Source organism: Bidens hawaiensis, unplaced genomic scaffold (genome assembly GCF_021521415.1).
Source record: "Bidens hawaiensis isolate Kalapana, Puna unplaced genomic scaffold, B.hawaiensis_p1.1 tig00020148_1, whole genome shotgun sequence".
NCBI lineage: Eukaryota > Viridiplantae > Streptophyta > Magnoliopsida > Asterales > Asteraceae > Bidens > Bidens hawaiensis.
In genome coordinates this window covers 154,549-180,034 of record NW_027493070.1, presented here as the reverse complement: position 1 = coordinate 180,034, position 25,486 = coordinate 154,549, and the positions used below count along the sequence as shown (strand labels likewise).

General features: G+C 34.2%; 3 protein-coding genes across 3 annotated transcripts; 1 reads left to right on the top strand and 2 right to left on the bottom strand.

The window, feature by feature from the left end:
* Positions 1-1,208: 1,208 nt before the first annotated feature.
* On the bottom strand, positions 1,209-4,650 carry LOC143559985 (uncharacterized). Its single transcript, XM_077048397.1, has 6 exons — positions 4,594-4,650; positions 3,229-3,319; positions 3,021-3,136; positions 2,855-2,914; positions 2,688-2,753; positions 1,209-1,593 (listed from the first exon to the last, which is right to left on the bottom strand). Exons 1-6 carry the CDS (start codon positions 4,648-4,650, stop codon positions 1,417-1,419), a joined length of 567 nt encoding a protein of 188 aa, XP_076904512.1. The 3' UTR covers positions 1,209-1,416.
* A 2,795-nt stretch (positions 4,651-7,445) lies between these two features.
* On the bottom strand, positions 7,446-16,307 carry LOC143560012 (protein EXPORTIN 1A). Its single transcript, XM_077048420.1, has 31 exons — positions 16,160-16,307; positions 14,811-14,927; positions 14,456-14,548; positions 14,298-14,369; positions 14,096-14,203; positions 13,911-13,993; positions 13,695-13,833; positions 13,544-13,612; positions 13,381-13,458; positions 13,234-13,296; positions 13,106-13,150; positions 12,908-13,015; positions 12,740-12,838; positions 12,412-12,615; positions 12,237-12,296; positions 12,031-12,141; positions 11,446-11,652; positions 11,137-11,202; positions 10,951-11,049; positions 10,772-10,852; positions 10,603-10,692; positions 10,422-10,507; positions 10,258-10,338; positions 9,998-10,180; positions 9,721-9,787; positions 9,509-9,619; positions 9,312-9,419; positions 9,095-9,232; positions 8,236-8,373; positions 8,056-8,160; positions 7,446-7,581 (listed from the first exon to the last, which is right to left on the bottom strand). Exons 1-31 carry the CDS (start codon positions 16,256-16,258, stop codon positions 7,459-7,461), a joined length of 3,231 nt encoding a protein of 1,076 aa, XP_076904535.1. The 5' UTR covers positions 16,259-16,307; the 3' UTR covers positions 7,446-7,458.
* A 6,131-nt stretch (positions 16,308-22,438) lies between these two features.
* LOC143559984 (NADH dehydrogenase [ubiquinone] iron-sulfur protein 6, mitochondrial-like) lies at positions 22,439-25,283 on the top strand. Its single transcript, XM_077048396.1, has 3 exons — positions 22,439-22,642; positions 24,515-24,599; positions 25,010-25,283. Exons 1-3 carry the CDS (start codon positions 22,496-22,498, stop codon positions 25,117-25,119), a joined length of 342 nt encoding a protein of 113 aa, XP_076904511.1. The 5' UTR covers positions 22,439-22,495; the 3' UTR covers positions 25,120-25,283.
* Positions 25,284-25,486: the final 203 nt, after the last annotated feature.

Here is a 25,486-nt window from a genome sequence, read left to right as displayed (position 1 = left end):
ACACGGGGTCGTGTGACTTGTTGTATGGACACGTCATAAGGGTTATAATGTTTATATGGGTCTTATGAAGTGGTTTTCGTTTAAATCATACGTGTTGTAAAATGTGTTAAGAGTAATATATAATTGAGTAATGTGACGGTGTAAAACATTTACAAAGTCATACGACCCATATGACCATTGTTCGTCTATCATACAACTTATATGATGACGTCATATGATGTATGCATATAAGGTGAGACTGTTTTTTGGGTTATTTATTCAGGTTTTGGTTAAAATAACACTTCTAGTACAAACCCTAATCATTATTATTTTTAACAAAAATTATAAATTTTGATTCATTAACGCGCTAATTATCATGGAAAATTTATAAATATATTTTCTTACTTTTTATATGTGAAAGGGTATTCGGTTGTGTAAAATCTTTATCTTATTACACCGACTATTGTATTTCATTCACTCCACCAATTTCTCTTTTGTGATCGTGAGAACCCGTTAGTGAAAACTTACATCCCAAGAACCCCAATACTCTTAATCAGTGGAATTAGGCAAAACCACCTTCAAGTATGAATCTTTACATGATTTTCATGCATATCAATACCCACTTTTCTTCTTTTTTATAAAAGATCTCTATACATACTAAGCTAATGTTGAATCTTGAAAACACAAAAACCAGACTCAAAACATCAGGCCACATTCTAAACAGGGGTGCAAACGAACCGAGCTACTCGAGATCGGCTCGTTAAAAAGCTCGATCGAGTCGAGCTTAATCGAGCTCGAGCCTAAAAGCAAGCTCGTTTAATAAACAAGCCCAAGCCCGAGCTTCGCTTATCGAGCTCAAGCCGGCTTACGAGCCTGTTATTTATATAATTTTTTAAAATATATATTTAATAATTATTAATTAATATATATTTAATGTTATGAAAAAATAAATAAAAATAACTAAATAATATATATTATTTTATACATAAAATTATAATAGAAAAAAATATATAAAAATTGTTGATACATATAGTAAACGAGTCGAGCTCGAGCTTGAAAATCTACTCACGAGCCGATCTCGAGGTTTGAAAATAGAGCTCGAAACAAGCCAAGCTCAGGCTCGAGTTGTGTAAGTTAAACGAGCCGAGCTCGAGCCTAGTCAAGCTCGAGCTCGGCTCGTTGCACCCCTCCAAAGACTGAAAACAAACCGAATTCGTTCAAGGCACTCCGCTTTTCCACAATACATAGATATAGAAGTATGAATTCAACACCCAAACAGCAGTGATTCTTTTTTACATTATGCCAAAAGTAGTAGTAGTACTACTACTACTACTACACAGGGTGCCATGCACAACACAGCTATCCAAGGCTCATGTGTTCACTTCTCATTCATATACATTTAAAAAAGAAACTCGGGTTATTGATCAACACGTTTAATCAGAAAGATGAGGTACTAGCCGCCTTCATGTCCTTCAGGGTGCTGGCTAGCCAGTCTAACCCCTCGTACAGCCCATCTCCCCTGAGTGCACAGGTCCCTTGTATGTGCCATTTTCGGTTCTTCAGTTCAAACAGTCCGAGACCTTCGCATACCTCCATTGGTGTCATTGCTCCTTTCTGCGTATATTAATTATAAATCAAAAGGCCTATAAAGATATTGGCTTCAGAACATTTATAGATGTAATATCAAAATCATATGTATTTTCGACAAAAATAATAGATAACCGAACAAGAAGAAGCAGGCACTTATTGTAATAATATTCTTAGCAATCCTAGTTCCTAAACACCCTTCAAAGAGTCTTTGCTTTATGTTAACATTATTAAGCAGGCAGCAACATATACATGTTGTATACTTGTATTAGACCAAAAGTTTCTGTAAGGAAAAATATGAAATCTTGAGTTTCTTGGTTATATATGAAGATATCTTCTAATATTTTAAAACAGGGTGACTTTGATTTTCCATCAAAGAAAGAGATATACTCGATAGATCTTTCGAAAAAAAGGGGTGAAATGCAGTTTTCGTCCCTGTGGTTTGTCCAAATCTGCAGTTTTAGTCCAATAGTTTCAAATCTGCGATTTTTGTCCCTATGGTTTCATTTCACTTGCAATTAAACCCGACCCCACCAACCCATTAAGTCTGATTGTTAAACCCATCAGCGTGTCTGTCACGTGAGAGGCAATTTTGTCCTTTTTTGTTCCCAAATACACCTCAGCCCTCACGTGAGGGGGCTAGTGAATTAGGGTTGGGGTTTATTTGGGGAGAAAAAGGACAAAACTGCCCCTCACGTGAGGGGCACGCGATGGGTTTAACAACCTGACTTAACGGGGTTAGTGGGGTTGGGTTTAATTGCAAGTGAAATGAAACAACAAGAACGCAAATCGCAGATTTGAAACTACTGGACTAAAACCGCGGAATTGGACAAATCATAGGGACGAAAACCGCAGTTTACTCAAAAAGGAGTCAAAAAAAAAGTAAGGGGGTGTTTGGCATTGCTTATTTTCACCAACTTATTATCTTTTTGAAAAGTAATAAGGTGTTTGGGATTGCTTATATTGTGAGAGGAAAAGTTTATGTATGCAAACTTCACCTAAACACATTATAATATGCAACTATAACTGTTAGTAACAAAATGTATACAGACCTTATCCTATTGAAATGATGTTACAACAATTTGATGCACACAAAAATGTTATCAAGTGTGTAAACATACCATGTCCTGTTTGTTTGCAAACACCAAGATGGCACAGTTAAGCATGAAAGGATCGTTGATAATAGCCTGCAAATAAAATGAAAATAAGTGAAGTCGAGATTAAAATATCCAAGCAAGAATCTTTCACTATTTACCATACAAAATGGTGAAATACAATAATAAAATACCTGAAACTCTGCCTTTGCTTTGCTTATTCTCTCTCGGTCCAAAGAGTCAACAACGTAAATCTGGACATAATAACGTCAACATAGCATATAACTTATAGATCAAAGGAATACATCCGAAACAACATATGTTAAAACAAAACAAAAATGGTGTCTATAGTATACTTACCAGCCCATTTGTGTCATTGAAGTAATGCCTCCACAAGGGCCTCAACTTCTCTTGACCGCCAACATCCCAAACCGTGAATATCACATTCTTATACTGAACCTTTTCCACATTAAAGCCTGCCTCAAAAGAAATAATAATCTCAAATCATGGCTATTTCTTTACTCTGAAAAGAGCCCATAATATACAAAAAATTAATAAATATAAATACCAATAGTAGGAACAGTTGATAGAACTTCGCCAATGTGCAGCTTGTAAAGTATGGTTGTTTTCCCTGCTGCATCTAACCCCAGCATGACAACCTAAATATGTAAAAGAACAAACTAAATAACTTAAATATCATACACGGGTGTTATAATTAGATCTCATTGGTAGAGCTGTAAACGAACTGAACGTTCGACGGACTGTTCGGCGGGAAGTTTGTTTATGTTCGGTCGTTAAATAAATGAACAAACATGAACAAGGAATTTCTTTCGATTAACTAAACGAACGAACACGAAAAGAGGGTATGTTCATGAACGTTCGACAATATAGCTGTTTATGCTCGCTTGTTCAATAAATTTTTTAGTTATTTTCAAATTACCTTCCTAATCTTATCATATAGATTTAAGCAAAATTAATAACTATAAAACAAAAAATACATATATATTAGTATTTTGTTATAATTATATGTAAAATTAACATATGAATATAAATGCTAAAAACAAACACCAACACAAACTTGGACCGCTAACGCCAATCATTCTCGGTTAGCCAAACCAAACCAAATAAAACATAGTTTGTGTTCATTCATTTACGTTCGTGAACCGCTCACGAACAAGTTCACTTCCTCAATGAACGAACACCACGAACAAGAAATTTCATTCCGTTAGCTGTTTGTGAACTGTTTGTTTGTCCAATAAAAACCTATCGCCCGAACATGAACAAGGCATTGTTCAGTTCGATTCGTTCACAACCCTAGACCTCATAGATGTAAAATACCTTTTTAATTACTATTATCAAAACTAAAAACCAAAAAAATCAAAATAACCAATGGGAGAAAGAGTTGCATACAAGCAAAAACACAACAGAACACAACAGATTGAAGCTAATAAAGTCAAAATTGTTGGCAAATTAAGTCTAAGAAGTGGATCAATTAGGGTTTGTGCTCAAACTTCACAGCTGAATCAAAGATAGCAAGAATCATACTTAAAGTAACCAAGTTCAAATTTTTATCAAGAATTCAAACAAAACACAAACACAAGATCTAACCCTAGCCCGGTGACCGAGACATTAACCATACTAATCCTATTACAATTATAAAAGTAACCAACTTGACAGATTTTCAACTTAGGTCCTTCCATATTCACCGACTTGTGAATACGGTCCGGCATTACCAACCTAAAATCATAAGGTAAGTTGAAGCTTAAAAAGTCAAATTATTGACAAAACTTGACAGCTGAATCAAAGATAGCAAGAAGCATAACTAAACTAACCAAGTTCAAACTTTTATCAAGAATTCAAACAAAACACACAATAAAGCTCAAAACCCTAATTTGAAAATATGAATAAAAGGTAAAATTAATGACAAAAATACCCTCATCTCGCTGTTGCCAAAGAATGTATCAAAGAGCTTGCGGAAAACTTGACCCATGCGTGCTATCAAGATTCAATTTCAATTTGAGCTTCTGATTAAAACCCTAATCTTGAATTGAAGAAAAGAGGTGTGCTGGTAAGTGGATCGAAACAGAAATCAAGAATTAGGAAAGAAAGAAAGATGGGTTTTGTGTTTTGGGATGTAATAATAATAATGAATGAATAGAATGAATATTATTAATATTATTACTGTAGCGTTGCTTCAGAGAAGATGCTTATACTGAATTTCATCATAATTACCATTTTTTTTTCTTTTTCTTTGGGTTTGATAAAAAGAATAATTGGATTATTATTCTTTTGATGATAAAATTGAGTTTTTTTTGGCTCCTCCAAACCTAATATAATATAATAATTTCAGTTATATCCTATCGACAAATAACAGTTTTAACTTTATTTACAACGGTCCAAGACTGACATAACCCTAACATTGTAAGTTACAAGTCGTCAGAAAACTCACATTTTTCAATGGAAAAACCATCACCAGCTAACTCACCACCAACCAATTGCCACCACCACTTTAGCACCACTGATCGACCCTGAATGTGCGTTTAGGATTCCGACAACCTCAATAACTTGGCTTTTACTAGAAAAATGTTCATAAAGGTTTGTTCTAAGATTACAAAGAGGTTTCGATTGAAAAGATTGAGTTTTCCGGCAAAAAACGTTTTCCCAATGACCTGCAACTAACGGCATTAGGGTTCCGTTAGTTGCAGCCTCGCAGGCCGTTTTAAACAAATACACCTTTAGTTGGGTTCACCACCAGCCAAACTTGCCAACAGGTCATAACTGATATTATTTAAAACCATTTTACTTTTTATACTAATTAACTATCTAAACATACCATAACTCAAATTCCTATTTTCTAGAAATTGGCTTGTAATATTTATATACTAAGGAAATATATTTAATACGTATCTTTTTCCTAGTTATAATGTGTTTCATACGGTTTTAGAAATGGATATATTGAACTACTTATGAGAAATTGAGAACTATTTGTTTGTTTTAATTTAGTTAAGAAAATAATTTGTGCTTGTTTGACTATTTCAGGATGAAATAAACATTCTTATTGAATAAGTAATTATTCTAGAATTATATATTCAACTAGTTATTTAGTTGATTATTCTATCTTAAAGCTTTAAAACTAATAGCTAAATATGAAAATCCCAAGCATAACAATTAGGCAACCTAATTTTACTTCTCTATTTTATAACTTAATAACTTACTTTTGATAATTATGATGGTTTTCTTGTACATTATGTCATCATCTTCTGTCTTGCTCTTTTTGAGCATTTTAAATTTACATACACTAATGCAATTGCCTAAGTAATTTAACTAACATTCAATAACCTTATTTCAAATGTTAACAAAATTATGTTTACTTAATTAAACTCGTTAAACACCTAATCTTAGAACTTAGGTAGTTATAACTAGGGATGTTCAAAATACCCGAACCCGAATAAGCTAATTATGGTCGGGTTACATAGGGTGATCAAAAAGTATTAATTGGGTTATTCGGGTTACCCGAATTGTTAATAGGGTCGGGCTTCATATTCATTTATGGAAAAAAATCGGGTTTCAGGTTAACCCGATTAGTGGTGATAGTTAACTTCAAATACAATATAGATGCGAAGGTAAAATAGACACTAAAAAATCAATGGTGGAAGTTTCATAGAGGGTTCGGTTATTCTGCTTATTTGTTACCATTTTTATGATCGTTCATTTAAGTTTTTCATGTTCGTGTACATATTAATATTATTAAATATATTTGCATTTAGAAATTATACCACCCTAGTATGTTTTATATTTGATATTTTGTGTTTATATAAATATGTTCATTTATGTATTTACGTCCCAAAGCTTCGTTTTTAGTAGGATTGGCTTTGCTATTCAAAAGGGGGTTGTGGCACAGCTTGTTGTCTGCCACTTTATTGTAATCGTAATCGTTTTTGAGTTTAATGAAATTGATTTTATTGTTTAATTATGAAAACTATTCGTTTAGATTTTAAATTAGCAAACACAACATGTTCAGGTTTTAAGCAAGCAAACATGAACACAATAAATTGTCCGATTTGCGTTTGTGTTTGTTTAAAAACGAGCACAAACATGCCCCTCTTTATATTCGTTCGGTTCATTTACGGACATACATGCAACCATAAGATAATTATTTGTAAAAGAAATTGAAAATTGCATGAAATGAGAAATATTCAAACCCACAAGCAAAAAACACAAAAATCAACTTAAAAATAGAACTTAAAAATAGAGTAACACAGTTAACCCCACAAACCTAACCCGATACACCCAAACCTTAATAGGGTCAAGTTGCAGATTATATTTTATTTTCTTAAACCCCAATTAACCCAAAACCCGATCAGATTGACCCGATTAACACCCCTAGTTATAACATAGCAAAATCAAAAAACATACCAGCCATAGAAAACAAAACCAAGAAACAATGTTCCCATCAATACTAGTCATTCACCAATGAGTTTAAAAATGATTCCCATACATTACAAGTATTTGAAAACACAACCCATAAACATGAGTCTCACTCATCAACTAAAATGTCTTCCAATACCCCCTATATGTTCCTACATAACCAACAATCGACTACCGTCAATACTATTACTGTTCCGCACCACCACGCCCCATAAAGATACCAAACACCCTTTTGTACGTACCCTCCTCCGCAAACCACTAACAAAGCTCATAATTAGAGAAAAATTGGGCTAAAGTTTTAACCAACATGGATCTCCACAAATGTATAATAAGTAACAAAAAAAGATACCAATGAAACTTATTAGCCTTTTTATGAGTCCACCATTTCATCTTGGATCTCATTGGGTGCGATAAGACCAGGAATGCTAAGCATTCTTTGTCTTTCGACCTCTTTTTGAGCTGCTGCTTCTTCTGCATATAAATCCTTGTTATCCTGCAAAAAAAACAAGTCAAAATTAGTCTTTAATTATCACTAATGCACCGACAAATATGGTCGGACAAGGATGTTTACGTTAATGATCAATGAAAGACAGATTAGTGTTGGATATGTTTACGCTGTTTGAAGTGTAATAATCATGAGCAAAATTTGACCACAATGTCCAAAATCAATCATTTTGGGAACAAGTAAAAGACGGTTTGTAAATTAAAATAAAAGTCAATTACACATTTGCACGGATGGTCCCTGTGGCTTGTTCATATTGCATGTTTTAGTCCCCACTTTTCTAAAATCACACTGGTAATTTTGAAAGTTACTTTGCTGTTACGTTTGAATGAACGTAACAATGTTGGAGACTACAAGTGTAATTTTGAAAAAGACGGGCAAACTATGCAATAAGGGCAAACTATAGGGAGCGTCCATGTAATTAAACACGGTGTCAATACCAAGAAAAGATATTATGGCACTTACCTGAGCTGAAAATTCTTTTGACTGCACAAGAAAGTCCCTAATGTGGTTCTTGAATGTTGAAAGATCTGCTCTTGATTCAAAAAGCCCGTTCACAAATTTTGTGACCTAAAAAGACGGTCTCCGTTAGACGAATGTTAAAATTGCGAAAGAAAGAAAAAATGGTTTAAGTTAATCACAAACCTCAGATGCAGGGATGTTAGGGAACGAAGCACCCAAAAGCTTAATAGTATACTCTCTAACAAACATCCCATTGTTTGGATACGGATAAGAAACAGTGGCTGCATCCCACAAAGGCTCGGTTAACGCACCTGATTCCACCTGAAATTTTCACCATAACAGTAAGTGTGACAATATCAACCGATTTACTTATGAAGGTATCAGCCTCCTAAATTGTTTTGTTCATCGATTTTGACTATATTTAAAAGAGAAACTACACAAAACAAAAACAGCCTTAACATCTTTATCCTAATTTTAGCAACCAAATTAATTTTTACGCTGATTTTAGTATGGTCCTTTTACGCTGGTTTATTAAAATTTGCTGATGTGGCGTCTCAAGTATTTACATAAATCCCACGTAACATATGATGTGGCAACTACCAACTATTTTAAAAACGATCATATATAACTTAAAAGTAGTTAATGAATGTCACATCATATGCCATACAAGATACACGTAAGCACTATAAAATGCCACATCAGCGACTTGTAATAAACCAGCATAAACAGAAACCGCTACCAGTGAAAGTAAAATCATACAAGCATATTAACATGATGTGGCGTAAGATGAGACAATGACACTAAGGCGTATTTCTGGTGAAATCAGTTAAATGGAGCTGATTGCTACAATCAAACATACATTATTAGCCCTTTTCCAGTTTGCCCATAAATTTGATTGCTAAAATTAGAGAAAAAGAACAGCGAGCGTTTCTATTTCATGTTATTGCCCTTAAAAACAAAGACTGACCGATTCAGAATATTACTATGCTAGCCCGCCTTTCAACATTTAAACAATACACTTGACTAGCAAAAAGAAAAATACCAGGCAGAATAAATGCTGTAACACTAAAACATGCAGCTTGAATCCCGGTTTATGAAACGTGTCAGTCAACACAGCAAATATTTCTTGCACAATCAGCACAAAATAAGACCGATAGAACTGGTTGCAAAACTCGGAGTTCTGCAAAGAAAACAATCAAATTTAGTTGCATACACAAAATTAAAACTAATACCAAAAAAATGGTCTAAAAAACATGTACCTGAAAGTTCTTAAGCATCTCCAACAAAAGATTAAGCCCAGTTTCAGCAATGTTTCTCTCAGTGTGCCGAAATGCCCACATCACAGAATCCATTACAAGTTTTAATTGCTAATGTAAAAAAATATATATGTATTAGACTTGTAGAATTAGCATAATTGAAATTGATAAAAAAAAGAACATAAAAAGTAAAAACAAACCTCGGGTGACAACAATATTAAAGCTTGGAAACAATATGTAGCAATAGCTCGAAGTAATGAAAAAAACTTGAGTCGGTGCTCAGGGTAATCTTCAAAATTCTTGGTTATCATCTGCCAAAAATAACAAATACAGAATGACGTCAAATTGGTTTTTAATTGACATGCATTTAAATTATTTTTTAAAATACAACACTTAACCAAAATATTATTACCTCGAGAGTGCACTGGAAAACAGCCTCAAATATACGAGGAACATCATCTATCATTGCACTCTTATACCTGTATTTTATACGCAACGTTCACAAAAGCAAATCAGGCCGTTAAAAAGGATATGTTTGCAAATGATATTAATAATGCGACTCCTTTACTTATAAGCGAGTCGTAATCAAGTCAAACAGACCGAAATTCATCTATCATGTATATAATTTTGCAGAAACCTGTCATGCTGGCTCTTTTAAAAAAACAGAACAAATGTCCCAAGTCACGTACTTATTTATAATGGTGGCAAACAAAGACAAAACTTCCGATTCTCTAGCATCAGGCAAGTTTCTAGCATAATCTCCAAGCACGGGGTCCATCATTGGGGGCACAAACTGTTTTCCAATTTGTGGTTGATCTTCAGCTTTGTCCAGAAAAGTCTCAATGAGCTTAAGTGTTTCCCTCTTCACAGATCTGTAAAAAATATGCATATAAGTAAAATAGTTTAACCTAACACTAGATACATCATAAATAATATTAAAGTTAGCCACCTTAAAAGTTTCACATAGGAAGTCCTAGAAGCATAAGGACCCCCTTCAGCAATGCTAGATGAAATAAGCTCGCTGTACATTCTGTTCAATGCAACATATTGTTTATATATTTTGAGGAAAAAAGTGAAGATACAAAAAAATGAGCCAAAAAGAAAGTAACTTACTTATAAACATTAAGCATGTCCAAAAAGATTAGAGTTATCTGTGGTAAGAAATAGGTTCCAAGTGCACTGGCAGCACTCGTATTTGTCTGACAACAATGAAGAATGCACATATAAATTCAAATAAGTGATAAATAGAATGAAAAATTCGATCAAAATATATGTTAAGTGTTAAAACACAAACCTGCAATATGTTAAGCACAGTCCTAATAGCATCTTGATCCTTCAAAAAATCCACATTACCACGTGCATGTCCAATAATCTCAGCCCATTTCTGCATATTAATGCAATCGTAAGACAAAACAATCCAGCATTTAAATATAAAAAATTAAGTTCTTATAACAGAAGCATGCCTGATTAGGAAGACTCATCAGCCTCTGCAAATACTCTTCCCGTTTTGATATCTCAGATTCTGCTTGAATCATATGACCAACCTAGTAACATGTTTGCGGTCAAATAGTCAATAATGTCCAGTAAACACTACTACTTGTAACAAAAACATGAAATTTCAAATTGAGAATCTTGGACTTACAGATTCATAGAATGAATGTATCTGGTGAGGCTCAAGGTCTGCAATGGTGGTTGGTAGAGTTGTAAGCAGCTCTGAAACAAACGCGTCGTTTTCTCCAACCTGTTACCAAAATAAGTTAAAACCATCTATAATAATTGAGAAATTAATTAATCATATAAAAAACAGTTAGAAGATAGTATGCGTTGCCTGCACAATAACAAACTTGCGCTTGCACTTTTGGACAATCTTCAAAAACGTGTCACACGCCATGTCCTAAAATCAAAAGTCAAACCTCTAATTAGTAACTGCACTAAATGTACATAAGACCCTACCATAGGGGGTCTCACCGGAAGCAGCCTCTCTATCCCTATGGGGTAGAGGTAAGGCTGCCTACATCTTACCCTCCTCAGACCCTACCATAGCTTTGCTATTGGTGGGATATACTGAGTACGATGATGATGATGATGATGATGATGACTAAATGTACATAAGATAATACCATTAATAAAATAAAACCTGAACTCCTGGATGTGTTTCATGCATGAACTCAAACAGCTTATTTATAACAGTTTTAAGAAACTTCCAGTGGGCCCGCAAAAATCTTGGATATTGTCCAACAACATACATTATGTTACTCGCGATGACAGCTTTGTTGTCTTTTCCTTTAGTTATCTCACAAAGATTCAACAGATCGCGAATAACCATGACAAGAAACCTGTTTTCCTGTTGGAACAGAAAGACAAGATTAAAAACGATAGCAAGATAGATAAATATAGATGGCAATAATGTTAGGGATGAGCTCGGTATCGTACCGGTACCGGTACCGAAAATACCGATCCCTAAAATCACAAAAGCTTGGTACCGATACCGGTACCGAAATATTCAGTTCGGTACCGGTATTGAAGGTAAAAATGCAGGAAATACCGGTACCGTACCGGTACAGGTATCATACCGATCCCAAAACTCAAAACTTTGGTACCGATTCGGTATCGACGGTTCCAAATCGGTACCAATTTCAGTACCGGTACCGGTACCGAATTTGCTCATCCCTAGATGACATTTATAAGTTGACAAAAAAAAAGGAAACAATAAAGTGGTTACCTGTTCCTCCATCATGGACCCAGAAATGGATCCTATGGCCCAACATAGTGTGTTCAGGTTATTCCAAGTCCAATCCTCACCGTTAAGTTGTTTACTCAATTTCTTCAGCATCTGTGACACCCAGAAATACAAAAAAAAAATGTCACCACATTATGGATTGAAAGCCAGATACTCAACAAAAGATAAAACAAATATCAAAACTATACCTGCTTTTCAGTATCATCATGATCAAGATGTGACAAATAGATAAGTGTTTCCCTCATAATCTGCAAACATTTAGTTTCTTAAGCAATAGACAAAAAATAACAATAATGGTAACATCAGCATCAGATTCACAGTTTGAATGATTTTCAGTTAGTTGTGAACATTTGGTCTATTTACCTTATACTGAACAAGAACATCATTATCTTTCAAGGTTTCACGAACAATATTCCCGTTTTCGTCTTCCACAATCAAAACCTCTTCGGGTTTTGCCATACGAGATATCATAAGTGTTCTTAATTTTGACATGGGTCCCGCATAAAGTTGTCGTCTTTGCATCAATTGTGAAGCAAGACCATCACCCATACCAGGAAGCAGTGGCATCTAAATCAGTAAAAAAAATGTTCAGCTTCTTCAGTGCATCAACAAAAGCAAGGTAAAATTTTTAGATAACTTAGCGTTTAATTGACTAAATGTACATCAAGTATTAAAAAACATCATGGCATACTTGCAATCCCATCATGTTTGCAGTTGCAGCAGGGTTTTCAAGATTGTGGCTTGCCTCAAAAAGCTCTAATACTAAAGAATTCCAGTAGTCTAAGCAGACCTGTTGACCATAAACAAGAGATTAAACAAATTGTATCTTACATGAATAAAAAACCAAATAACAACACACCTTGAAAACCTCGGTATCATCAACATAGGAGATGTTGATGAGATACTCAAGGCCAATCAGAAGGGAATTGATGTTTTCTTGTGAAGACTCCAGTACACGAATATGATGCTGCATGCAAAATAAAGCAGTATCAGATGCTCAACTTATTGAAAGCAATGAACCTATTACACCAAAAAGTAGCATTAAAAAAAAGCATGCCTTGTAAAATGAAGTGAAAAACAATGCCAGATTCTGGATAAACGCCTGAAATAAATATATATGATGAGTTTTATCAAGATCAGACACATCAAGTATAAACGTAATAAAAACTCTGAAATAGTGTGTACCTGTTCTTCACTAGAGCCATTTGCATACGCGTTGGGTATATTCGTATTTGTTGGAAGAACAGTCTAAAACAAAATAACACCACCATTAACAAATTCAACTCCAAAAACTAAATATTATATCAAACCATTATTTAAAATTCCATTTACCTGGAGCTGGGCCATTAATATGTTGTACATGTTAACATACTGTCCATTGTAAAAATCCCCAAAATTAAGAGCTGCAACCTGTCACCATGATTACCATTTGCAACCATTATCAGAAAAATCAGAACTTCAAAAAATGCAAAAGAAAATATATAAAAAAAATTACCTCTGTTAAGCACTGAATAGTCAGATTACGGTATGAAGGTACAGGGAAAAACTTAAGAAGTGTTTCCAGCTGTCACAGATAATAGCATCAGTTTTAATTTCATGAAAAGTTAACCAGAATAATTATATCAAAATTAAAAAAAAATACACACCAGTGGAGATTCAAATATATATCCCAAAGGAATCCATGAAAGATAAGCATGCAATGTTGCCAAAGTGGCTCTGATAAGCTCGGTTCTTTGAGATGCTGACAGTACATACAAGCATAACTCATGAATGAGTTGAAACTCACTGTTCCCGCCCAAAAAAAAGAACTTTAGTACAATTAAAGATATGATCAATAGCAAATTAAAGAAATAATGTAATGCCTGTTCAAAGATTGTTTGAGCTCTTTTATTTTCTGTTGAGTCATTTCACCCCTTGAGAAATCAAACACTTCCTCACTTAAAAGCTGAAAAAACAAAAATCAATACTTAACAGTAAACACCATTTAACTAATAATAAGTTAAATAACAATAATCTAAACAAACGGGATATGATATTTCAAACATACTTTCAGTATAACCATGCAGTTCTCACAGATTGTTTCGCTTGTTTTTGCAGCTGTAACCAGATCAGGAATAAAGCTACGCCACCTGGCAGGCCACTCGTGCTTCAAAACCTGTATATTTATGCATTCACAATTCATTAAGTCAACCATTAAAGTCAGTGAAACGTATAAAAGTACCGCATATAATTACTAAACAAAACCTGACCTGGACTAGTATAATGTTGAGTTTGTTGACATACAACCTTTCTTGTCGAAAAGAACCCTCGTTGCTTGAAAGCTAAAAACAGAAATAAATACTTAAAAAAAAAGTGATCGTAAAAAATGAAAATAGCATCAAAAGAAGTAGAACTACAGCGTGCGCACCTTCACAATAACATCAGATATATAATTTTTCATTCCATCACGTTGTTCGACAGGTAAAACATTCCACCTGTACTTGACTACACCTTCAAGAACCTGTAAATAACAACATTATCGTATTTTAACTGCCAGCATACCGTATTTTTGTTCATCCTATTTAAAACCACATTAAGCATGCCAAAGTCCATTTGAAAACCACAATAAACTTGAAAGCTAGGGAACCAATATAGGCCATTAAATTCAAAAAAAGAACAGTCCAGATCAGTTCCCTGGTCCTCAAGTTTTGTGTGGCATATTCAGCATATATAAAATAGAGCGCAATGAATAATGCATTTATAAAAAAGATAGAAGTAATGACCTGTAAAGCAAAGAATTTGGTATTCAAGTTCTGTGTGTTTGAAAGAATGTGAACCACTTGAAGCCACATATCGGGATTATTTTGCAATTCCCGCAAAATATGATCAGCAGCAGCCCTCTGCAGTGTAAATAACATGCTAAGTAACAACACTTAAAAGTTATAACAAGAAGAGCAAAATACGCTACAATTTTGAGATAATTAGGGCTGTAAACGAACCAAGCATTCGGTGAACTATTCAGCGAAAAGTTCGTTTAGGTTCGTTCGATTAATAAATGACCAAACATGAACAAAAAATTCCGTTTGATTAGCTATAAATTGAACATGAACAAAAAATTCCGTTCAATTAGCTATAAAAATGAACATGATAATGTGTTGGCAAACGCTTGATAATGTGTTCGTTTATGGCCATATTTACAAGTACCATGTTATCAATGTATATGTAAGCTAACATATAAATATAAACCTTCCAAAAAACACCAACACAGACATTGTATGTGTTCACTTGCGTAGGTTCATTTGTATCCGTAAACCCCAAACAAGTTCATTTCCTTAATAAACAAACACAAAACAAAAAATCTTGTTCCGTTAGACGCCTCCTGTGCACCGTTCGCCGTGGACAGTTCGCTTGTGCAATACAAGCTTAACGAACAAGCACGATTCGATTGCAGCCCTAGAAACAAGTACTAATCACTTAAACACTAATCAACAAAAATTAAAGCCCTAATCAGTCTAATCAGCAAAAACTAAAACCCTAATCCTAAACAAAAACAATCGGCATCAACAAATTCCTATAGATTTGATACAAACACACACAAGCACAAAATTAGGGAAAATTAGGGCACAAATGAAGAGTACAAATACAAACACAGATACAAAAATTAAAGCCCTAATCCTAAACAAAAACAATCAATATCAACTCATTCCTATAAATTCAGGACATTTGTTACAAACTCACATAAACACAAAATTATGGCAAGATAGGGCTCAAATAAAGAGTACAAATACAAAAATTAAAGCCCTAATCCTAAACAAAAACAATCAGCATCAACTAATTCCTACAGATTCACAACGTTTGTAGTAAACTCACATAAACACAAAATTAGGGCAAATTAGGGCTCAAATGAAGAGTACAAATACAAATACAAAGCCCTAATCCTAAACAAAACCAATCAACATCAACTAATTCCTATAGATTTGCTACATTAACACAAAATTAGGGCAAATTAAATACAAATACAGATACTAAAGCCCTAATCCTAAACAAAAACAATGAACGTCAACTAATTCCTACAGTTAATTATAAACACAAAATTAGGGCTAAAATGAAGAGTAGAAATAGAAATAGAAACCTCATCTTTAGATCCAGTGCCGTAAAACGCAGCAACAGTAGCGTCAAGCACACCGACGTCAATCGGCTTACTTAAGTCCCTAAGCTTCTCCGCCGCCATCGCACAGTTTTGATTGATTGTTACGAACCTGAACCAAAACCCTAGGGTTTTATATAAGCGAACGAAACCCTAGCCTAGAAGAAGAATAAGCGAAATGAAGAGAGATGGATAGCTTGAGATTGAAGCACAAGGAAGAAGTGTAGAGAGAGAGTTGGAAATTGATATATATATATATATTGATTTGTATTTCCCTCTGTGTGTGTGGTTTTATAGTGTTGTTATTATTGTTGTTGTTGGGTTTTGAGGGTTTGAATATCCAAGGAAAAGAAAGGTCTCGAATCCATTCCTCTAAATTAGGGATGTTTAAAGTTTTTACAATATCACACTACGGATTGAGCAAATTCTATGCGGGTGTACCGAATCGGTACCAAAGTTTTGAGTTTCAGAAACGGTACAGTATCGGTATTTCCTGAATTTTTACCTTTAATACCAATACCGTACCGGTATTTCGGTACCGGTACCAATAATTTATGATTTTCGGGACCTGGATTTTCGGTACCGATCTCATCCTTATATCTCACTACCTCTTTTGTTGATTTACATTTTTTCTCTACTACTAGTGGGTTTTGGTCGGTTGTAAAAATCCCGACTAGGCATCGATTAATCATTGATTAATTCTGGTTGAGGGGGGTCTACACTCTACGCTACGACTGGCTTATATCCTTGTGTTTGGGTGGGTAAGGGGAAGCACCTTACAAGGGTGTCCCTTTTGTTAGGCTGAGAGACCGTGGGTTTGTTGCGGGGCAAGTGGTGTTGAAAGCTTGCTTAGAGAATCAACACATGTTTATCATTTTTGTTTTTGATACAGTTGGTTTCTTAGCCATGGAGGCTGTGGAATTTTTGAGCTAAATTCAACGGGTGGTGTATTATTTGGCCCCTAAGACTTCAAATTTTGTTTTTAGTATGATTGGTTTCGTTATTCAAAAGGGGGTTGTGGCGCAGCTTGTTGCCTGTTTACCTGTCACTTTATTTTAATCGGCTTGTTTTTTTAATGGCGTTCGAAAAATATGAGGTGGATTTGACGGATTAATCGCTAGTTCCCAACGAACGACAAGCGATTTTTATAACGCTTGGAATCAACTCGATTTGTTACGGTGTCAATATGAGATTGACAAGATTAAAACAATGTGGATGTGGCACGTGGTAGGTGGTAGGTGGCTTTATTTGATTATAAGAGAATTAGAGAAAGGAGTTATGAAATTTGTTTATGGTTTATTTTAGATACGTGCTCGTAAACTGGATAGGTTAATTATTTTGTCATTATTTGTTTCGATTTTTGGATTAATAAGTAATACAATTACGTTTTGATTATGTTATCGGATTTAGTTTATATTATGTGTAGCGTGTGTTAAGGATGTAAATTTGCAACGTGTTTGTGTATGATTGTGTAATGATTGTATGTGTATCCATATTTATAATAGAAACAAAACCGTATAATTAAAAGTTAGATAAGGATATTGTTTAATATTTCATTGATATTGTTATAAATACCTTTGTTGTCGTGCGTTATAAAAAGGCAATACAACCTACGGTAGGATTCATGGACGACGAGAGTTATGTAGCTTGTAGGATTCGGAATATATACTGGGAATATGCTTCATACCTGACGTTACGGACTATTATTAATGGAGATAAAAATCAAGACTTCAGTTGTAAAATGACTATATAGCATATCTAGCTTGAACATCAAGCATTTAGCTCATTAAAACAATACGAAAGATAGTATTTATCTGACATGAACTGTTTAAATATAAATACATGAGATAATATTATACGATGTAATAAAGTAGTAGTCTTCTAAGTTCTAACTATCACCATGATGTGTATTTAGACAAAATGTTTATTAAACCACGTAACAGTACAATAATACAATGCCATTTAACTTTATGTACAAACATGAAACAACATGGTGTGTTTAACATTGTGTTTATTTGGTAGTTTTATGTCACGTAAGGAGAGTTCAAATTCAAAATTTTGAAAGGATATGGGTATCGACATTTGCACACCTACGCAAAAATTTGTATGTTTTTCACATAGCAGTCCAGCTAATATATGTGAAATTAAAAAGATAGTAATGCTTCCTGACTTTATCAAGTAATTATATGGTGTTAGGAAGGGATGTCTCTTCCTTTCGGTAAAGGATTTCATAACTTATGCTCACTTCGAAGTTTTCAAGAGTTTTAAGGGGAGTTTTGTGTGGCATGTGATATAATTTTGTTCTTAGAGTTAGGAGTGGCATCTCAGTTTAATGAAATACAAATGTAAGGCATGAACATGTCATTCAAGAAACAATTTATGAACGAGGATGAGTTAGCTAACATAAATTCTAGCTTTATGTATTTCTTGTGCTTATTTCTCTTTTACTTCAAAATTAATTTACATAACCCACATGTCATTCAAGAAATATTTTACGTACAGTCAAGTATTTTAAACGTTGTCGTTAAATTTAAATATAACTCATTCACCATATGCTTTTTCTTCTTGCATATACATCTATAAGCTTTACAGTAATATGTTTTCTTCTTTAGGTAATCAAAAACTCATGTTAACACTTATAGTTTAGCCTTGAATATGATATACCACTATGTATAGTAATGAGTATGGTCAATGTAGATTTGAGAATCAAGGTCTAACTCGTTCAAGTGACCATACTTTGTACGATCAATACACAATTTGATTATGCATTGATCGTCCAAGATAGTCCATGTTTTTTTATACTCATAGACGTTTCTCTTTTTTCATTAATTTCATGGAATGCGTGCTATCAAAGTTTGACTCGTTTAGTTCTCTGAAGCATAAGCTGGTAGAGTCCATATATGATTTAATTGTTCTTTAACCGTCATATCTTTTATCTTTCTTTGTTTACTGTGGCATCCCACATCGGTTGGGGAGGAGAACTAAGCCTTCTTTATAAGGAGGTGGATACCTTCCCCATCATAACGCGTTTTGGGCGCTTAACGGTAGTGGATAAGAGGAAAACTCCACAGTTAAGCGTGTTCCAAAGCAGACAATATTATGGTGCGGCGGTAGCTGGGCTGTTACAGATTGTTTGTAACACCCTAGGCAAATCCTACATCGGCCGTGGACATGAGAGATTCTTGGTTCATAAGTAAATGTTCTGCCTCTTAAATCACCAACGCGTTTTGGGCTTAACGGTAGTGGACGAGAGGAGAGTTCCACAGTTAAGCGTGCTCAGGTGGGAGTAGTAGCAGGATGGGTGACCTCCTGGGACGTCTCCACCTGGGCAACCAAAAACAAATCTGTGAGCTCTACGTGAGCAAAGCAGACAATATTGGTGGTGCGAGGGGCCGGATGTTACATCTACATCTTTCATTTGTCTAGGCACGTACTATTATTAGAATAAAGAAAATGCATTTTACAATTAGTGTGCTGAATTGATGCATTTTCATTTGTCTGTGTATGTGTTGTTAGAATAAAGAAAATACATTTTACAGTTAGTCTGTATAAGCTGATATATTTTTATAGTACCGGCCTAATTATCATGATCATCCTTAGCATTGGGTTCGATCATACTTGTAATGGTGTACTCAAAATTTTATAGATGGTCGTATCTTAAAAGTTATAGGAATAAAACTAATAAAACATGCACAAAGTTAATTGTAATATTAGAATAATAATAATAATATTACTATTTTTATGTTCATCGCTTGTCGAACAGGTATTATACGCACAACTCTTTTTCAAATGAAATCGACACCGAAACATGTATAAAAAGGAACACATCGCAATGGTACATTTGGAATTCTATAAACATCATATTTCATATTTCAAAAGTTATACAAGAAAAATAGAAAAAAAAATTTGTTAATGGGTCATGTGTCAAAAGGTTGTTGGAAAGAAAATACAATAGTAAACTTATATAATCTTACGGAGTTATTGAAAATTGTTTAGGGACTGTATAGTAAATTATAGAATCTGTGTATTGATACGCACAACTCCATTTCAAATGAAATTGACACCGAAATATTTATAAAAAGGGACACATCGCAATTGTGTATGTGGAATTTTATAAAACATCATATTTCAAATCTTATAAAAGAAAAATAGAAAAAAAATTGTTAATTTCTATATCTAAACTAGTATTTACGTCACCCGCGTTGCGGTGGAGGTGTAAAACCGTGCATTTACATCCACTCCACTCGAAAGCATGAAGTTACCACCACCACCGCCTTCGTTTGACATCCTCTCTCCTGCAGCCAGTGACTAACGTTAACCATTAAGAAAACTGAACAAAAAGTAGACGTAAAAACGTTGAACCACACACGCTCAGTGCATCGTGTTAACACACAAAAATTAGACCAACACATAAAATATAGAAAAAAAAATAACCAAGTCAACTTAACATCTATGCGTTGTGGTGGGGCTATTAAACGGGAAAATGGACATAAAAACGCTTAACTACACACATGCATTGCAACGCGTTAACTTGTTAAATTCAAACGTAAACATTAAACAAAAAAACTATAAAAGATGAAAAGTATAAGACACCAAAGTTGAAAGTGGAAAAATGTTGATGACTAAAACTAAAATATATTTTATGACATATTTGTAAACTACGAAAAAGTGTAGGAACCAAAAGTAAAAAAATGAAAGTTATATAAAAAAATATTACATGGTACAAACTTTGATGCACAATGTACAAACAACTAATGCACATTTCTCTCGCTTTTATTATTATATAAATTTCTATATATAAATGTTAGAACGACACATTAATTAATCTTTAAGTCCTTTCCTAAATTTCATTAAATACTAGTTGAATATAAAATGATATTCTTTTCTTAATTTTCATTAGTGTCAAACTTGCTTCTTCATCACTAGCCACACCTAACCAACACCACCCTTGTTAGGTATGCTCTTATGGAGTCTTGAAAACTTAACTATAGTTGCATGGGGAGGCTAAGGACACATTGGCTACTGTTCAAAAAGTGATCGGGGCGTGGTGTATGTGCAATTAACAACTTCATAATAATTGATACGGGTTAAGGCGAGCAACACCAAAGATACAACAGGGATGGAGGTTTGGAAGGAAGATGAAACGTGACGATGGGAAGAACCCAGAGTGATTTAACATTCAATAATGGCTACTCGTGGTTGATAATGATATGTTTAATTACATAAAAACTAGTTAGAATAACAAAACTTTAAAAGAGCAAAACTACTCATACAACCTTAATTACAAAACTTGCTTTAAATGTAGTAACAAAAGTTTCAAATATAAAATATGAGAAATTTCAATTTAGATTATACAAACTCGTATCTTATACAAGACATAAAAAAAGAGTTTGAGATTGACTTCCTACATGCTTCAAGCTCATCTTTTACTTGAGACTGATCTCGATAAAAGCTAAACTTGAGAATCGTATTTGAATTGCTTGCTTGACTCATTCGAAGGCATACCTAAAGGTCTAACGAGCCAATCTGCTCGTGAACTACTCAAGACCGGCTCGTTAAAAACTCAACTTAAGCCAAGCTTAAACGAGCTCGAGTTTGAGAAGCTCGGGCTCGCTCGATAAAAACTCGATTAAAACTAGCTAAAAAAACCTGACTTGAAACCTAAGTAGTTGATGCGGAAATACGTCGGATATCGGTAATTTTAATATCATGCAATATGTATATATATAGCACTTTAACACTAACAATTCAGTATACTCTTCTACTATTAACAAATTATCTTTTTATAACTTGCAAAGCACTAATAATTGTAGCAATTAGAAACTGATTAAGACTCAAAACACCAATGTTAAATACTAAAAGTTGAAAATCAAGACTAGAAAACACTGATATGGGGAATATCAGTGAAATATCGGTTAATATCGCCGATATTATTGGTGCTGATATTCCGACCGATATTTCACATGAGGATCGATACCACGGAAATTGACCGCATAGCTTGAAACAAGTCGACCCAAGCTCGGATCGGGTCATGGCTCGACTCATTGCCTCGATCATAGGTCCATTATACTTCAAGCTCGAGCTCGAGCCTAGTTGATTTGCTTTGTTTAATTTCGAGATCAAGCTCGAGCTCTAATTCACTTTGACTCGACTCGTAAACAACCCAACCCTAATTACAGTACACGCGTAAATATTTAAAAAGTGAAAGGGCACTCAATTGAAACAACTTTAAACTCGAGGGGCACTCAATCACAATCACATTTACAATTACAATTACAAACCCTAACCCTCGATCTTCATTTCATTTCTGAATCGAATTCAATGGCAACATTTGGGGCAAATCGGTTGGCTACAAATCTTGTAAAAGCCCTAAAACCATCATCACCTTCAACGTCAACGGCGATCAGAGCCTTCAGCGGCCTCGTTAACAGCGAAATCACCAGCTCACACACTGCCAAATGGATGCAGGTTTGCTTCAATAATGCTTGTTTTTGTTATGTTAGGGTTTATTTGTGATTAATGTCTGTTTGTTTGTTTAAAGTTTAAAACTTTTTGATTAATTTGGGGGTTTTATTTATTTATTGATTGATTTATTTTATGTATGTGAGATCACGTGGTTACGGTGGTGTAGAACTCAATAGGCGGTAGTCGGGTGGTTGGGTATTGACTAGCGAATGAATCGGATTGGAATTTTATATGTAATTTTTTGTAATTATGTGTGTTGTGAGTATTATATAGATATATTTGAAAATTTTGAAAAATGAGTATATTTTTTCAAATGCATAAAAGATTTTGATGGGTACGATTTTAGGGGCCGATTAGGTGAATTCGAATCAATATTTTGACAGTGAATTGGTGTAAGTGTGACTATGTGTGGATACTGTTTGTTTGTTTGGTTTTCGGTTTTTCCCTAATTTAATAGTGGTTTGAGGTTTTGTTAATTTGGGGGTTTTTATTTATTGATTTATTTGATGTGAGATCACGCGGTTAGGGTGGTGTAGAACTTGCTAGACGCTAGTCGGACGGTTGGGTAAACGGATTGGAATTTATATGTAATTTTTAATGATTATGTGTGTGCGTATTTGAAAATAAGTAAAAATTTTCAAATACTTTAAAGATGTTGACGGGTAAGATTTTAGGGGTCAACTAGGTGAACTTCAATCGGTAGCCCTCCGACGACATCTGATTAATCGGTGCCTAATCGCGACTTTTCAAAATTATACACACACGCACGCAAAAGTTTGTATATAATTTTCAAAATAAGTATAATATTTCAAATACTCCAAAGATTTTGACTGGTAATATTTTAGGGTCATGAGTGGTAAATTTTCCCATCGATTGATTAGGTAAAATAATTTTTTAAAGTTATAAACACACACACACAAATTTTATATGTAATTTTCAAAACAAGTAGAATTTTTTAAAAACTTAATTTTGACCGATTCTGACCTTTTAGGGCTCGATTAGGGACATCGAATCGGTAGCCTAGTTGCGGTTTTTACAACACTGCATAAATACCGTAGTGTTTTCCATCTTTTGAATGCTTTTGGAAGTTGCAACATTTTTTCTTTTGAAGAATTTTACTTCTTGATTACCATTCTGATGTTGGGAATCAAAAGCGTGTGTTGCATATGTATTTTGAACACTCTATACTTTGTTCTTTAACTCTTTATTAATATGTTACAAGATGAATCGATATGGCTGATTTTCAAAATTTAAGAAGAAAAAAGAGAACGTTTGGATCGGTTTTTTAATATTCCGTTCGTAATTTTACAAAACAAAGGCATATGAATGCTTTCTGCAATCTATGACTTAGTACTCAAAATATTTTACCCATTCCTTGAGAACTACTCAGTATTGGACAACGACTACTAAATGCAAAACCAATTGAAATGGAAGCATGCACCGTGTTTTTCCTCTCATTATGTCCTGCACATGCATGAGGCCTACATGAGAGGCATAACATGCATAACATGAAGCAGACTCACATCGCATGTCTTTGTTTTATAGAAATAGTGAGAAATATCGTAAAATTGATTCACAGATTGTTTCTTTTCTCTTCTCTAATTTTTGGTAGATTAGCCATCTCGAGTCGGCTTGTAACAAATGGTACTTTTATTCCCGAACCAAATGCCTCCAAAGTAAGTTGTCATAATTAAGTAGTTGAATTTGCTTATTCTGAATCTATAAGCAGGTGAGCTGTTTAAACTTTTAGTATATAATTCTTTCAACAGTGGAGTAACCTGGCGTTTACGATTTTAAGTTTGCTTTCAGGAATCATGCATGAACAACTTTTTTGTATGAGATTTTTTCTAGTTATAAATATTTAATTTATGGCAGGACACAACTAAGAAATCTCCAATGGAATTAATCAATGAAGTCCCGCCCATTAAAGTTGACGGAAGGATTGCTGCTTGTGAAGGAGGTCTCTCTCTCTCTCTCACACACACAGAGCTGTTATAATTTTATGCAGCAATAAAGGTGACTTAATGGGTGGGCCCGATAATGGGTTAAGGTTGGAAGTTGGAACATATCGTTTATTGTACAAGTTGAAACGGGTCGTGTCAGGTCGGCTGGACCAGTCAACATTGTTTCCTCATTTTATTAATAAATTTTACAAATAGTTGATCAAGAGTTTTTCTGCACCAAAATGTAACAAATTTTCGCCTAATTTTTATTGCATGTAATGGACTATGATTTACCTGTAGTCGGTTATATTCAGTTCCGACGTCTTTAGCTGACGTGTCAGCTTATATGGCTGCCAAGTTTAAGTTGGTTATTAAAATGGATTAATGGCATGTTTGTTTGTTAATTTGATGTTTTGAATGATTGCAGACACCAATCCTGCGCTTGGCCATCCTATCGAATTCATATGCCTTGACAAAAGCGAGCCAGCTGTTTGCAAGTACTGCGGTTTACGATACGTTCAAGACCATCATCACTAAATTCATCTTAAAACTCCAGTGCTAACATGGCATGTATTCAGCTTATTACTTTGCAAAACCAGCCTTTTGTGTTTCAATTTCAATGCTGCAAAAACATGTTATTCTAAACCTTTGTAATGTTTCTTGACATGCTTGCAAATAAGAATACAGTTGGTGTAATATTTGATATCAATCTGTTGCCTAAACTGGATGATTGATGTATTGCATGATTGCCTAAACTATTGATTTTCTTTTAAGGTATGATACCAACCAACATACACCATAAGATTTTCTTTTAAGGTGTAATATTTGATACCAACCAACATACACCATAAGTGTCAAGTTTTGCATAAGTGGTGTAGATTATAACAAGTTTTGCATCGATTAT